This window comes from Coturnix japonica, chromosome 4 (genome assembly GCF_001577835.2).
Source record: "Coturnix japonica isolate 7356 chromosome 4, Coturnix japonica 2.1, whole genome shotgun sequence".
In the NCBI taxonomy this organism is placed as follows: Eukaryota; Metazoa; Chordata; class Aves; order Galliformes; family Phasianidae; genus Coturnix; species Coturnix japonica.
In genome coordinates this window covers 3,307,776-3,323,774 of record NC_029519.1, presented here as the reverse complement: position 1 = coordinate 3,323,774, position 15,999 = coordinate 3,307,776, and the positions used below count along the sequence as shown (strand labels likewise).

Sequence of the window (15,999 nt, the reverse complement as noted above, 5' to 3'; positions counted from 1 at the left end):
AGGGAATCTTTCAAACAAGCCATTGCTGATGTGCTTATTTGGCACTTGTGCACACACGGGTCTAAGCAGCCAAGCAATGGCTATCATCAGGTTAGCAACTTGACATTTGTTAATTACCTCAGCAGCTAACAGGCACATAAAATACTCAGACTACTCCTAAGGTTACAGCAAAGCAAGACAAATTGCTGCTTGAGAAGGTGTTCTTTATTACTTCACTGTTATGGAACAACACACCAATGGAAGAAAATGGCGTTGGAATGAGAATGCACACGGCAAGAGCGTGTATTGTGCGCACAGCTCCATCACCACCTCACTATCTTAGTCCCAAACCAGCAGTCCTAGCACTGCCCATTGATGACACAGGCTGGGATCACTGAGAGGAGAGGTGGCAAAGCAACACTTTGCTTTGCTTCTGTTTTGCATGCCTCAAGCATGCTTCCTTACCAAACCACTGCCAGCTTTTCTGAAGCCAAGAAGGAAGTGCCACACACCTGTATCGAAAAATATTCCACTGTATTTATTCAGTTTTTAAACAAATGTACAGCTCAAGTAACTGCAACAAACAGCACACAAACAATAGCAAAACTGGGGAGAAAACCTTCACCGTAAACAAGATGCGTTGGAGACCACAACACACACAGACACTTTGCATGCTGAAACACAAGCTCAGGAAGTGCACCCATCCATTGGGAAGTGTGTAAAGTTGCTATCATACAGAAAACAAAGGATTACCCCAAATATTTCTCTGTCGATATAAACCATGCTCTGTATTTAAGCTCTTCATTCAGCCTAGAACTTCCAAGTCTGTTTTTACCCCCTCCTTTTCCTTAAGGGATTTCTGTTTGTTTTCCAAACAAACACACTTTGATTTTACTATAAACATCAGAACAAAGCCAAAAGAACTCAGGGTAAAGTACCAAGGATTATCTTCCTAGACTGATATACCGAAAGCCACAAACCTTGACGTTATGTTATGATTACTGATACTGAAATCATACATTTGTTTGTCTAGCGATCTAAAATGAGCAACATTTGAGATGAGGTAGATGTGAGAAATCATTATCTCATGAACATTGCATGGCAGCAGGAATTAAGTTGATGAATGACATTAATAACTTTCAACCCATGCTATTCTTTTGCCTCTGGAATACCAAACAGTGCTGCTAGCTGACTCCGTATAACCTGAGTGTCATTCTATCGCACTGAAATCCCTGAGACATCTTGTATTGTCTCATCAACCAATTACATATATATATATATATATTTAGCATGCTTGTAAGTAGAAGACTTAAGGTAGTATGAGATCTGTAAGTTCTGCTGCACTTCTTCCCTTTCCACCACCAGCAGCTGGAGGTAGGCAGGAGATGTTGAAAGGAACTGCATATCTGAGTGATTCAGTGGGGACTGGGAGCTACCAAGGGGGAGAAAATACATGGGAGGGTAAAGGATGTACTTTTATAGCCCTGTTAGTGCTACTTCTTGTAGAATAGTATCCAAAAAAAAAAAAAAAAAAGTATTTCATTTCAAGATTTTGATAGAATTGAGCTTGAGGATAGGGCTGGATTTTAAAACATCAGTGGTTTCTGAAAAAGCTCCTAGTAAACCTCTGGAGATCTCCTCCCAGTCAGCTACAAGGGTCTCAACAACCCACACACCCACACTGTGATGCTGAGGGAAGAGCAAGAAGCCCCTCAGCCCCCCCCACCTGCTCCCTCCACAGCCCCTTTCTCCCCACATCTCTCTGCCTCCAGCACAAACCATGCACTGCTATCAGCTGCCTTAAAGCACAGCTCACAATCTAAATGCTCAAAAACTCAGTGCAGAGAAACATCACAGTTGTGCCAGAAAACTTCTGCTGGGCTCTTATGGGGTAAAGTAACCTCAAAATAAAACCACGTGAAGAAAAAAAAAAATGAACAAATTAATTCATGATTTTTCATTCCAAATTTCATTCATGAATTTTCGCTTTGAAGTCAAATAAGCACCTTTTAAAAAGCTGCAAAGTCTCAACTGGAATCCAAATGTCATCGTATGGTCGAAGCAGATGATCTTAGTGGTCATTTCTAACCTTAACAATCCTATGATCGCTACTGAAACAACAAAGTTTGGCCCCCAAGAAAGCAGGCCAAGGCTGTCATCATCTCCTTCCCCAAATCCGACAGCACAGCAGTACAGGCAAATCTTGAAGTCTCTGTCTTCAGTCTCTGTGGTTTAGGACTCATGCATCCACCTTGGAAATTCTGCTGGAAAAACTCCCCGTGATTCAGCTTCTATAGTCATTTGGCCAATATGGCCAGAGCAGGATGACCGCTTGGTGACAGTCACCAGCCACTGCACAACAGAGGTAAAGATAATGATTATCACTTAAAAAGTTTACTTAACACTCAAAGTTCATGAAGGCCTTGTATCTAAGGCACTTGTATGGACAAAAAAGTCAAAGCGATTCTTCTGTGCTAACAGTCTGGATACCAGCTGGAAGGTAAGGAGGTGTTTCGCATGTATCTGAAGAAAAAAGCAACTATCATGCTGGGTTTATTCAACCCACGGCTGAAGAACAGCTAGGGATGATCAGTCCACAGATGTCCCCTGGAGACCCTGTGCCCAGGGCACCCAAACAGTCACTGCTCTGCATCCCATCTGTTGGCAGCTCCGTGTGCAGCACAACAGTGACTCACCTGCTGTAAACATGCCCTGCCTCACCTGCTGAGGAACAAAGCCAAACACTTCAGAGAACTCACAGCATGTGAGGTTCCAAAACCAAACAGAACCTGATAAAAAGAAGCCAGCATTTACAAACTACTGCGTGGCACAAACACAGGTGCAGATGACAAGTAATGGGGCAGAGCAGGTTAGAGACTGAACAAGAAATGCTGCAATGCAGTCAGGAGAAATTTATGTACACGTCCATCTCCAAGGATCCAAGATGAATTTTGTTAGCAGAGATGGAAGAACGGCCAACATCGGTGATGCATCTTTTGAGCATCAAAGAGATAAGGCTCAGGAAGGGCTCCATAATGTAGGAGTTGGTGAATGGTCCGCAGGCCTTTTCACATCCACACTGTCACCTGAGTTAAAGGAGCAACTCTGGAAGTCTTCCCTTCTCCTCTACTGTGAAAACAGTTTATCGGGGTTCTTTTTCAGAATTAGAGGATTCAGGAGCTTCTATTAAAATTAAAGAATGAATTTCTTCTTCCTTGATTAACTTGTCATAACCATTCATACTGTCCTCCTTCACACAGCTCTGGAAGAGAAGAGTAATGTTTTAAGCAGTGTTTTTTTCATTCATTGTGAGAATTGTTTTTTTCAGCCCCCCAGAAAACAGACCAGTTTCACAACATAAAGCTTTGGGTAACTGCTTCCATACAGCTTTCCATTGCAATTACTTGGCCTTACATATATCAAGTAACAACTGGATGTTGCGTTGAGTGACATGGTTTAGTGGGAGCTATTGGTAATAGGTGAACGGTTGGACTGGATGATTTTTTAGGTCTTTTCCAACCTTAGTGATTCTTTGATTCTATGAAGTTGGTTTTGAGATAGATGGTATCAAAAAAGAAAAGTGGAAGCTTACAGATTCCAGCTCCATAGATAAGCTCACCAAATAGCTTTGTACCAACCTGGGGATCCTCATTCTGCTCCCCAAACATGCGCTTCAGGATTTCCCGAGGGTCTGGGATTGGTGGAAGAATTAATATCTTAAGCCTTCAAAAAATGAAGAAGAAAAACTTCAGATGAATTCTTTATAAAAGAAAAAATCACCATTTCAAAGTCATGATTGGGTACAGAGAAGAAAATGTGTGAGGTCAGCTTTGATACCACCAGCTCACATTTAGCTTCTGCACAACTGCAGCCCCATTCTTTAATTCCATTGTATGTACACTTCATATGTACTACTTTTGAATTTGGACTTCACAGCTTAAGAAGAGAAGATGTGACAACCCTACAACAAGAATCTAACCATAAGCAATGTAACCAAAGGGAAAACAGAGCACCTATTTGGCCTACTAATCTAATTCCAATGGAGGAGGCACAGTGGTGCTGCTATTTGTGCTATTTGATGCATGCTACTTTTGAAATGTGTCACATCATGAGCAATTAACTGTAAGACGGATGCATTTCAGTGTAAATCAAAGACAGTCAGAAGTAATGGACCGTAAATAAAGAAACAGAATTATTTACCTTTTAAGGTAAACAAGTAGGATTATTGTGGACACTGTCACTATTAATGGAATGGTGATTATTAAAATAAAATTGAATGCAGAGTTTGGATTCTCACCTGGAAGACAAAAATAGTTGAAGGTTAGGGATGTTTTGGGAGGCTTTTCTGGAAAAACACGACAATGAATAAATTAAGTCTAATTAACTCACAGAGTTTTTCAAACACAATAATACTTAGACATGCAAGGACCCATTTTTTCAAAATGTGATACTGTAATGTAGATACAGCTGGCAAGAAAATGAGAAACAGAGACTCAGAGCTGAAGAAATGACAGCACTTGAAAGAGCCGTACAGTCACCTAGATGGATGGCAACCCATAACGCAGAAGCATGAGCAATAACAGAATTCCCTTGATCTTTCTTCATGCAAAGTTAAATACCTACGTAGGAGGATGACCCAGCCATTAACTCATCAGGCAAGGTATGAGATTCCTAACAGATAAACTCAAATTCAAGGAAGAACTGTTCTCACCAATGCTCTTTTCTTCGCTCCATTCACTGTAGAACTTGCTGCTGTAGCATTCGACCCTTGGCTGTGCTCTCACTTGGAAGGTGTACTTGCTATTAGGATCAACACTAGGAATTGACGTAGAATTAAACTTAACCTAGCATAAAAGGGAAAGGTAATTTGCTTTGTATGATTACCAATATAGTTTTGTTTCTTAAGAAAAACAACAACAACTACCACTCAATTTCCTTCTTGCAGTATTATAATACAAATGTTTTGATGGAAGATCTTTCCATATGAATATTGAACTTCATAGAAAAGGACACAATAGCATCTAACCAGCAAAGAGTGCCTGAACAGAGATTCCAAAGCTAAGATTTAAGCTGACTCACTGCTGTATCTATCATAAAGCATTTGGCAAAAAATGATTCAACTAAGACTTAGTGTCTGGCATGGTGCATTTTATTTATTTATTTTTGGCAAAACATCCACAATTTGCACTGCCTGACCCACAGGGCAACAGTGTTGATTTAACTTTGACCATGAAAAACTCTTCTGCCATGCCTCTGTAAAGAGCTGGGCTCGAACTTCACATATTTTTGATAGAAGAGGCCAGTTCCCTGAGAATTGTTAACATAATTTGAGCTTGCTGAATTTTTTGTAGGACAAACAACGAGATGCTCTGCTGGACGAGACTGGCACCTTGCTTATGAATTTATCTTGTTGTTTACCATTATGATCAGACAGCACAGTCAGTCTGACTACACAGATTCATGCATGAGTACATCCAGACACTGAAGTCAACGGTTTTTATATGTATGTCTAAATCAGTATATCTAAGACTGCACAACTCTTTTTCTACTCCCACCCTCTGCTGTCACTTTTAATCCCCTATGACTTTCTGTACAAAGTTGTGTCTTCTTGGCTGCAATTAATTTTGCTTCACGGTACTTCAGCCATGTCATCCAAGGACAAACAAGTCACTTGGCAGAGAGAAGGCCAATAGCAGGCAAGCTCAACGTCACCAGACCAAAGTTCCAGATCAAAGAGAAGAAAGTTTATGCACTGCAGTATATTTCCTGGTGAGCGTTGTCACTTAGTTGAATACACTGCTCTTTATCAGAGAGTTATTACAATTTATTGCTTAGTAATAGACAATGGCATGGATTTGGAAGACTACAATGGATCATGTTGTATAGATATTGCTACTGGAAAACTACCGTATGGGGCAAAAATCTATCAAATCCACACAATTCTTTCAGCTAGTGCAACCAACCCATTCACGTGCAGTACATATCATTACTCTTTTCTAAACAACAAAGGATGAGTTACTATGATCATCACCACCAGTTATAGAAGGCACACTCCTGCCTATGGCAGTGGGTTGGAGCTGGATAATCTTTAAGGTCCTTTCCAACCTAAACTATTCTACGATTCTATGCACAAGGAAAAATACCAAACAACTGTTAGATGTAAGCAATGAAAACTTACTTGAATTGTCTGAGCAGTGGTCGAATCACCATTGTGATACCTCACTTCATAACTGAGGCAATTTGCTGGAATTGTACCCGATTCACTCCACTGCAGATGTATTCCATTGTTAACATATGATAGATTAACTATTGTTGGTGTGGCAGGTTTTACTGACATACAAAATAGAGATAAATGGAATTCATTAAAAACAAACAGTATTGCAATGGTTACAAACATGAACAGAAGTCCTACATTGCATAATGTTACACATATATCAGTTTAGCAACAGAAAGGGGAAAAAGCACCAACAAAAAATAAAGAAAGAATCAAAACAAAGAAAGAGTAAGAATAGAAAGGAGTGAAAACTCTTCCTGAGAACCAAACCGTATCTATATGATTTCTAAACCAAAGATCAGTAGAAGAAGGGAACATCTAATCATGCTGTTTCTCAAACCACATTGACATACAGGCAAATTTCTTTTCCTCCACCATTTTTTCCCCACCCCCCTCTACGTGGCATTCAACTCACCAAGGGTGGTAGGATTTTCAGTCACACACACAGGCATAATATTTTCAGAGTCATCTCTAATCAGTATACTGATCGATGGGTACCTATTGGCAGCCCGAGGGAAGGTAAAATTGAAGGCACATTCAAAGCTTCCTTGGCTCACAGAATAATTTTTGCACTCCTTATGCCTTTCCAAACCATCAAACCTATAGGAATAATAATAAAAAAAATAGGTTCTAAAGAGAAGGGAGCAAGGGGCAAGCTTATTTATACATCTGTTGCAAATCCTAAGGGCAGATGTTAAGTTGTGATATAGTGTATTTTTGTTTAGCATTAATTGTATGTAAGAACCTTCCCCTCATATCAAGCTTCAGGAAGCGTATTATTTTCATAAGGAGTGTCCAGCAGCTGAAAGAGAGACAAGTCACAGTGTTTTTATTGCCAGGCATCAGATTGATGAATGCTTTCAGATCAAGACCTTGTTTTCTCCATAGGAAAACAATTTCAAGGGAAAAAAAACAGAAGATTGTTTAGAAAGCAAACAAATCAAGATCATTTCCTGACAATGGTTTCACTTGTGATGAGGTGACTAATCTCCTTCCGCAGTGCAGGAAGGACTAATCTCCTTCCACAGTAGGGTCGTTCTTGGTAGAGATGGACACATTTCACCTACTGCATGCATCTGCTTTCCAACACATATTCCCTTCCAGAAGCAGCGAGGAGATGACTGCCTTCTTCCTTGTGTCCCCAAGTTCCACTGAAAACATTCCAACAACTTTCCCTCTACAGTAAATGAAGGGAATGTTGTCAAACCAGCAACCTGGGCTTTGTTTAGAAGCACATTAGGAATGATGCTTCCCTGTCTCACACTGCCCTACCGAAGGGCTGCCAAAGGCAGTACTGCCCATCCTATTTTCTGGTTCCCTCTTGTATCTGTTCTTCTTACCACTAATTTGGGTCTAGAAAGAAGATAAGCATTCAGAGCAGACAGCGCTATATAGGTGCATCAACCTGCTCTGGTAAGCCTCCATTTCAGCAATGACTGCGGCGCACTGACCCAATTTGTTTATTCTCAGCTAACATTATATCCATGGCATCCCACCAGCCCCTTCAGCCAAGTTTCTGACCACACTCCAACCCCCCCCCTTTGGAACAAGAGTCTGTTTATGGCAGTCAGCTGGCAAGCATGGATGATGATAAAAAGATGCTCGTCATTGCTTGCAGCATGAATCAGTTATTTATGACATATAAGATACAAACAGAACTACTCAATGTTAATGCTTCCATACCATTTTCCAGTGATTTAAGAGCTGACGTGCATCAGTGAGAGATTCTGACTTAAATCGCCCACGCTTATGGGGCTGCAAGGAGAGGAACTAACACACAGCTTCAGTGCAGTTCTTCTTTTTCCTCATTTGAATCCATTATTAGAAAAACAAAGAAATGGCAGTAAAAGGGCTTCAGAAACAGCAAATCCTTCACATAATAAACATGTCAATTCCCTGGACTCTGCGTAGCAACTTCTGCAGCCTCCAGCAGCAGCTTTCTGTTGGACAGGACACCCTTGTACACAGTGGTTTCAGGATGTTTCAGAGTAACAGGAAATAAAATGCATTAAGCAGTGTAGAGCTACAGGTTAGCGCTAAAGCAGCTTTGGGTTGGTAATAAAAAGTTAATACGAACCAGTAGAATAAAGTGTAATTGGTATCACTACTTGCATTCTCTCCAGGATGCCACATACAAAGCATGTACTGCAGGTTGTGCCAGACACAGCTCAAGCCAACAGCAGCGGTACCTGGAACACCTGCAAGGAGAGTTTGAAAGTTTCATTTTACCAGCAAAGTCTTCTCACCGCTTTCCAAAAATCAAACATCCCCTTTTACGTAACTGAAAACATGCAAAAGGAAAGTAACATCCCAACTCGTGTTGCTCCAGCACAACACATCATCAGTTCCAGTCGTTCACTGACATCTTGCCAGGACAGATCCTGAATGTCATTGATTATAACAGCGATACTCAAAGTTTCCACCCCATGTGAATTACTACTCAGTTACCTGAGGTGATGAGTCAGGAAAATATTTTGTTTCTATTGTGCTACAGATACTTTAAAAAGGAATTAAATTACACAACAGTTGTAGGCACAGTACTCAGCTTTATCATCGTTACTATGGACACTTACCTTAAAAACAGTCAATTATATTTACCTTTATTACTTTCTCATTATTCTGAATGGTTGGAATTGATAATCTTAGTGATCTCTTCCAACCTTAATTATTCTGTGATTATAGAAATACCTTTAGTTCCTAAATACAGACAAATGCAATGCTGGGATAAGTTGCAATTTCCATTGATTCCTCTAAACATCCAATCATAGAAATAAACTTAGATGTGAGTGACTAACAAGCAGATTTAAGTCAATGTTAAGTTCCCTCTTATCTCACAGCCACAAGATGGCAGGTAGAAGATTAATGATGGCGATCATACCTTGAAAGCACATTTAAACGTGAAGAACTTGTCCGTGAGACTTTAAGCATCAAAAGATGCCATTGTGTGCCATTCTGTTAAGCTCTGCCAACTGACCTCCCCTTTACCCCGCTATCTCTCTCAGACATATTTTGCTCTGATCTCTAAGATACTTTGTTCCAACAGCGCAGATAATGCTCCATCTCCTCACCCCAGAGACGCATGCCAGCCTCAGGCCTAGCTGTTCTGCGTTACCTTTTGGTGGAACAGAGGTCTCCACCCACTGGCTGTGATTGGTGGCATTACTGTTCTTGCATTCACTTCTCACTTTGAAACGCATCTCCTTATTCAAGACCGTATCAGTCACGCGAAAGAGACTCTTTCTCCACTCCTAGGTTTAGGTGGGGGGAAAAGAAAACCAGAACATTTGGAATATGGCTTCAAACACACAGATATTAATAGTAATACTAACACACATTTCAGTCCATTAGGAAAAAAAAGCAGCTCAAAGCCCAGTGACACCAACATCTGACCGCACATGGGAGGACTGATGTCACTCAGATGTTTGTTTTCCTTATCAGACACGCTCACAACTCAGCACAAGAGAATTCTGTGTGCTTGCTCACGTGTGTTGTAACAGGAGTAAGGAACACTACCACAGCGGGAGTAAGGGATTGAAGAGTTAACACAAGAGGAAAATAATCCGGTAATACGTCTGCATGGACCTAACAGCAATTTCACTGCTGCTGTCCTTAATGTTTGTTAAGCCCTCCCACAAACCATTCCACTTGTAATCCAAGCAGGCTTCCAGTTACTAAAACCATTAAGGAAGTAAATATCTTCCTGCTGAGTTAGCAAGTTCAACTGACTCGCAGAAAGGTCTGATGGCGATCATTAGAGGAGAGGGTGTCAGAAATGACATATAACCCTTTTAACAGCATCCAGCCATCCTCATCAGCTCATCTGTTTGTGAAACCACAGCCTTGCTCCAATCCCAGCACATGCTGGGGCTCTCAGACAGAACATAGCAGTCACAGTGCAAAGGCCATTAGGAATATGAACAACATCCGGGGATCAACAACAACGGACTACTTCATCCTCAGGGGTGTTGCATTCATTTGAACCATGCCCAGCTCAGCAGTCCTGCTGGTCCCATGGTCGGTGTGCACTCCACACTTCAAATTCTGACTGTATGGAACTACTGATGGATGGAAAATTATCTTGATAGCTCTCCTACAGCTCCTTCGGTGTCACAGAAATACTTCTTGTCACTGTGATCAAAGAGTTGCTAATCTACACACCGAGAATCACAGCTGGGAGGACGCAAAACACCCAGCACAGAAAGAAAAGCAGAAGACCCAAACAAACATTATTTTCAAGAGAAAAAGATCTCTTTCATGCCGTCTTCATAACACAGTGCCCACGAGCAAATGCAAGCATGGCACTGGGGCAGGGCAGGCGCACACACACACACACACACACACACACACACACTCACATTATTACTGCAGTACTTCTGTGTTATCAGGAGCATTTCCATTACCAGAGAGTGACAGATTCTTCTGTCTGCATATTCCACATGCTGGCATGACCCATTTTTGAGGTTTTGACCCCATGACAAGAATTAGAAGTTATATCACAACTGCCCTTCTTAACATGTCTACACATACACGAGAATACAACATATACAGACAAAGCTTTATCACAGTAACACATTCACCAGAGCACAGCAGAGCAGCAGGACCAGAGGAACTCACATTTTTGTGCTGAGAGACCTCATCGATCAGGATGTCACTGGAATATTCCAGGTCACAGCTACTGCTGATGTTCTCCGGGGGATTCCACGTCCAGTTCAAGGTGCAGATTTGGATAAAGGAATAGTTGAGGTTGGATGGAGGGGAAAGAGCTTTTTCTTCTAAAAAGAAAAGAGAAGTTATCGGTATAACAACCCCACCGCTCCACATTTCACCATTAGCAATGACACAATTGTAGCTCTTGAAAAGAAGACAGAGAGCCTTCTTTCCTAATTGCTACCGGATAAGCTACTGTCCACCAAAACACTTCCAACCGTTCCCATTAACCAGGTCCACTGATTGCTTAAATTACTATAAGAAACACACAAAATATTATGAAGTAATTCCAAGGAAATCACAGCATTCGGTGCCTGGAGCAAAGAAACCAATGTTTACAGGGAAAGATGAATCTCAGTGCCTGTGTTTCCCAGTTCTTTCCTGTAGTGAGTTCACACCACAAACACCAAACCTTTTACAAATATATGTTGAGTCTGTGAAGCCATTAATACTTTATCCTACCCCCAGTGCAGCCATCAGTACAGGTTCAGAAAGAGCACCTGACAAAGAGACAAGTTGTCACCACTCGTAAGCAACAACTATAGGCTAGAGCCACAGTTCAGCCCAATCTAATCAATCTAATCTGTTAGTCAAACAGAAAAAAACCCACAGTACTTCTTCAATCACCCACAGTTAACACCCAGCTCTCACACAGTGAGCCAACTAAGCATGGAGAAGTAGTAATTTACCGCGGCTGCGCTTCAGTGGTAAATGCTTTTTGCCTCCTCCAAAGCACGGGAAAGCAGAGGAAAGTAGAGGAAAGTGACTCAGAGGTGCTGGGATGAGCCCATTTGGGCCTCCAACCTTCCAGACCCTTGCACTGAGTCACTGCCTGCTAACAGCCTGTCAGAGCTCGAAGGTCAGATGGAGAAGGAAACAAGACAGAAAGTAGAAAACTGCCAAGGAAAACTAAAGTGTGGTGCATTCTAGAGAAAGTCAGCAGCTGGTAACTCCCTAAGAAACCCTCTGCAAGTTACTAAAAGATAGTTAATAAGAGGCTAAATGAGACAGGTTCTTGATTGCATTTAGGTCTCATTGCTACCTGCTGGCTGTGGAAGGAGTGTCCCTGCTACGCAGCAGCTCCACAAACACCTGAAACTGATACCAACTGGTGCTACGTGTCCCAAAACCCTCTCCAATATATGGGACAATGCGCGTGGAAGGGGAAAACAACGACATAGGTATGAGATCTCCCATCTAGTTGAATGCACAACCACATCTGCTTCTGCTAGCAGAAGGAAGGGGGTGAATGGAAAAGCAAAACAGGTCCTCCAGGAAGAATTCTGCAGCAAGTGTCTGCCATACCATTATCTTAAATGTCCTGAGAGCCATTTCTGCTGCAGCTCGAGGAAAACGCATCCAGCAGCCACAGGGCTTTTCGAATTTGCACAGCCAAGGGAAAGGCAGCAGCAGAGCTCAGACATTACCATTTGTGCATCCATATGTGTGACATTTCACATTCAGAACAAAAATGAGAAGAATCACCGGGATTTGCTGCCTTAGCCCAAACACTCCTGGCTTTTCCGAGCAGACAAAGCTTGTGGGATTGTTATTATTTCAAGCAGAATACGCAGCAATTCTGAATCACCAAACTTACAAAACAACTGTCTCGTTCTGGACCAGCAAACCAAGGCAGTGAGCCAGAACACCATCCCCATCACCTGCCCCACACCAGAATATATTTCCCTACTGCCTCTTCCGCAGCAAAACCCTTGCAAACAGCAGCAGGGCCTGAGCCTGTCAGCGCCAAGTGCTGCTTCATGGAGGCCCTTTAGATAACGCAAAGAAAACAAAACCTGCCTCCAAATATTTATTCAACGCAACTACATGCTCTGAGCAATGTCCTTTCACGAGCTTTCTTTAAAATCACCCACAAAAGCCACGAGGCATTAAAAAAAAACGTGAGTTTTCTCAGTGACCACCATTTAAAAGGTCTGGCAAGAATCTGTGACTGCCCGCTATGAGAACTGGGAACACTCAGGGTTTATAAATACACAAAATGCATCTGCGTAAGAAACTTAAATCCAAAAAGCCTTAAATTGAAGCCAAAGCTTAAGAATCGTGTGGGTTCATTCAGCTAAAAATTTGCTTTTATTTGAGCATCCAATCCAACATATGTACATCTATATATAATATAGAGGCAATCTAACACTTTGTTATCCAAATCTCATCAGCGAAGCAATTTGGCAGGACACCTCAATGGCCAAACACAAAACATATTAAAGACTGTGACTGTTTGGAGGGTTGGTTGGATGAGGGTGATCTTTAAGGTCCCTTCCAACACAAACCATTCTATAAATTTAGATTCAATCTTTAAAAGAGAAGAGAAAAAAAACCCCAAACAGAGCAGTGACAGCTCCTAGTAGAGCACAACAGTAATGCAAACGGCAGAGCTGCAACAATCCTACACCAACAGCACCAAAACCTCACGACACGTTTGAAGAGCCAGAAGGTGGAAACATCAACGAACGTTTTGTATAAATTACTGTAAAAATATCGCAGAAAGAACAACAACTTCTCCTTGTCCTCCTTTATTATCTTAAGAAGCATTTCACGGTTATAAAGCGAATCGCAGCCGGTTATAAAGCAGCAATTCCCAAACGCTTGCAGCCGTACGGGCCCATCAAGGCGAGCAAAGGGCTTCACCCCCTGCTTCTTAACACCCCCCGCTTCTTAAAACGCACCCTCACCGCTTTTCTGCTCGCCCTTCCAACAGTGAAGGAAGCCGAGATGCCGAGGGGCAGCTCGGGGCACCGCTGCCGCCCGGAGCGCAGCGAACATCGCGCTCTATTTGCGGGGATCCGCCGCAATGCCCGCACCACTTCGGCTCGGGTTTGTTACGGCAGCGACAGCCCCAGGAACCGCCGGGCTTAAAAGACAACTGCCAACAGTATCCGATGCTGCCCTGGAGGGAAAGAGATGTAGAACTCCGAGCATCTCCTTTCTCCGCTTCTGTAAGAGTAAGTGCCGATCCCGCTGAAGCTTATCCAGCCACGAAACGAAAGCATTTGATTTCGGTACACGAAGCGGGCTGTGCTAACCAGCCGTCCGTCGGTCCGTCCACCCGCAGCCCTTGGTTGGGAGCCGCTCCCCGCCGGCATCGATCCCGGTTCTCTGCCCGCCGCCCCCCGGCCCGGCCCCGCTCACCTGCAGCCGCCGCTGCCAGCGCCCAACACGCGGCGAAGAACAGCAGCCGACACCGCATCGGAGCCCCGAAGGAGCCGCCGCCGCTCTCCATTTCTCCTCCTCCCCGTCCGTCCGAGCCGTGCCGCACGCTCCCACTTCCCGTCGCGGGGGCCGGGCCAGACGGGAAGAGCAGCTCCGCGGCCCGCCCAGGTAACCCGAGCCGAGGGGAGCGGCCTCGGAGGGCGGTGGTGGCCAACACGGTCCCACCTGGGCGGCCCCTGGTCGTGCCTGCTGTCCGCTGGTACCTCATCCCCCTGCGCCCGCAGTGTGGAGCCTTGCGGCAGCCCCGCACCTCTGTTGTGCCTCCCAGGGATCCTCTCCAGGCATCAACGCTGCCGTAAGCTCGGAAAGATTGCAGCTGGGGGAGTAAAAGTGCTTGTCCACAACTTGGCTCTGACCTCTATTGAAACGTGCCCAAGATGCTAACGTCGAAATAAAGCATGTTAGTGAGTCCCCTGGTAGCTCTCGTGATGTTACACGCAGTTCTTCAGTTCCCCGCACAGCAGAACCCCTCGCTTCCAAATCCCTCCTGCAATTTTGTGCCATTGCTGTAGCTGCCGTCTGTACTAACAACGTGCGTTGCTCCCTTTTCCCACCCGCTACGCCAGCTCTTCCTTATGCAAACTTTCCCAAACTTCCTTTGCTCCAGAAGTTTTGCAATCAAGATTAAGGTCGCTTTTTGCTCTCTTTTATTGGTGTGACGTGGCTGTAGTTTTCCCAGTTTTCCACAGAGGTGGAAATACCCCGTAGTGACCTTTTGTTACATCCCAGGATAAGAAAACATTCAGGACAAGGCATTTGCCTCTGACCCTGTGTTGCTGTGATCAGCATTACTGCTCCTGGTTATCACCAGGACACAGATAGAAAATTGCATGGAACAGCGAGCAGACATTGGCTAAATTTCAAGGCAAACCGAAACCGATTAGCGAGGCTCGTTTGTTCCCACTCATCCCAACTGTTCGGTGTTCCCTCAGCAATTCGAGTTTTGCAAGAGTTCATCTGCTTTGCAGAGCTCCATTTAGAAAAAGGGAAGCAGATCTTTTTACGGTCGGGAGCGGAATGTCCTGTGCCACTGCTGTGATTTTTCTTTTCTGCCTGTTTGTTTGGATAGTCCTGGAAATAGTCCTGGTTTAGCAAGTTTCCTCACTGCTGCTAGAAAGCATCCACGGACCTACAGTTATAAACAAATGGAAATCACCACTTCACATTGCAGGACATGACGATACTGTCAGGCTGTAGAGCTGCCTGTAGCTGATGTGGACTATGGCTGCTGCGGATGATCTTTGCACAGCACGGCCGGTCAGACCCAGTGACCTCTCTCTTGCTTTCAGTTTCCTTCTCAATGTTTTCTTTCCTTCCCTCTTTCTGTTTTGTCCACTCTATCTCCCAGGACACGGCACCAGGCACTCAGCCGGGGCTCAGCTCAGCCTGTTGGCTGCCTGCCTGCAGTCGGAGGCAGAAGCAATGTTTCTCCCTGCCCCAGCTCTTTCTGCTATGAGTTTTCCCGTCCATGTCTCGGTGCAATTGGAGCTCCTGCTGAACACTTTGATCCTCACCACCTCCCTGAGACTCCCTGTTTCCCAATCTCAGTGAGTCCCGTCCTGCATCTTGCTGTTGCAAGCCCCATGTTTCCTGATGTTCTGAGCTAATGAATCTGCATTATGGTGCCTGGACCTCATGCAGACACACCTGATGTATTTCTGAAAGGCTCTATTAAATACCTGGCACATGGCATCACATCTGGTTACATCAGTGTACGATCACACAGGCGAGCTGCCCTTGGCCGCGTGCTCCTGCCACGTCCAGCCATGCAGTCGTGGGGCTGTGCAGTGACTTTGCTGACAAGTTCCAAA

At 43.8% G+C, this 15,999-nt stretch overlaps 1 protein-coding gene across 2 annotated transcripts; it reads right to left on the bottom strand.

Annotated features, from left to right (window-relative positions):
* Positions 1-494: 494 nt before the first annotated feature.
* IL13RA1 (interleukin 13 receptor subunit alpha 1) lies at positions 495-15,999 on the bottom strand. Of its 2 annotated transcripts, none has more exons than XM_015860421.2 (10): positions 14,108-15,021; positions 10,868-11,025; positions 9,366-9,501; positions 8,331-8,451; positions 6,669-6,853; positions 6,158-6,309; positions 4,691-4,823; positions 4,180-4,276; positions 3,618-3,702; positions 495-3,241 (listed from the first exon to the last, which is right to left on the bottom strand). In XM_015860421.2, exons 1-10 carry the CDS (start codon positions 14,394-14,396, stop codon positions 3,122-3,124), a joined length of 1,476 nt encoding a protein of 491 aa, XP_015715907.1. In that variant the 5' UTR covers positions 14,397-15,021; the 3' UTR covers positions 495-3,121. The 2 variants fall into 2 exon arrangements, 1 of the variants encoding a protein (XP_015715907.1); XR_001554594.2 differs by lacking the exon at positions 4,180-4,276 and adding an exon at positions 4,277-4,324 and having other exon boundaries at positions 3,126-3,241; positions 14,108-15,999.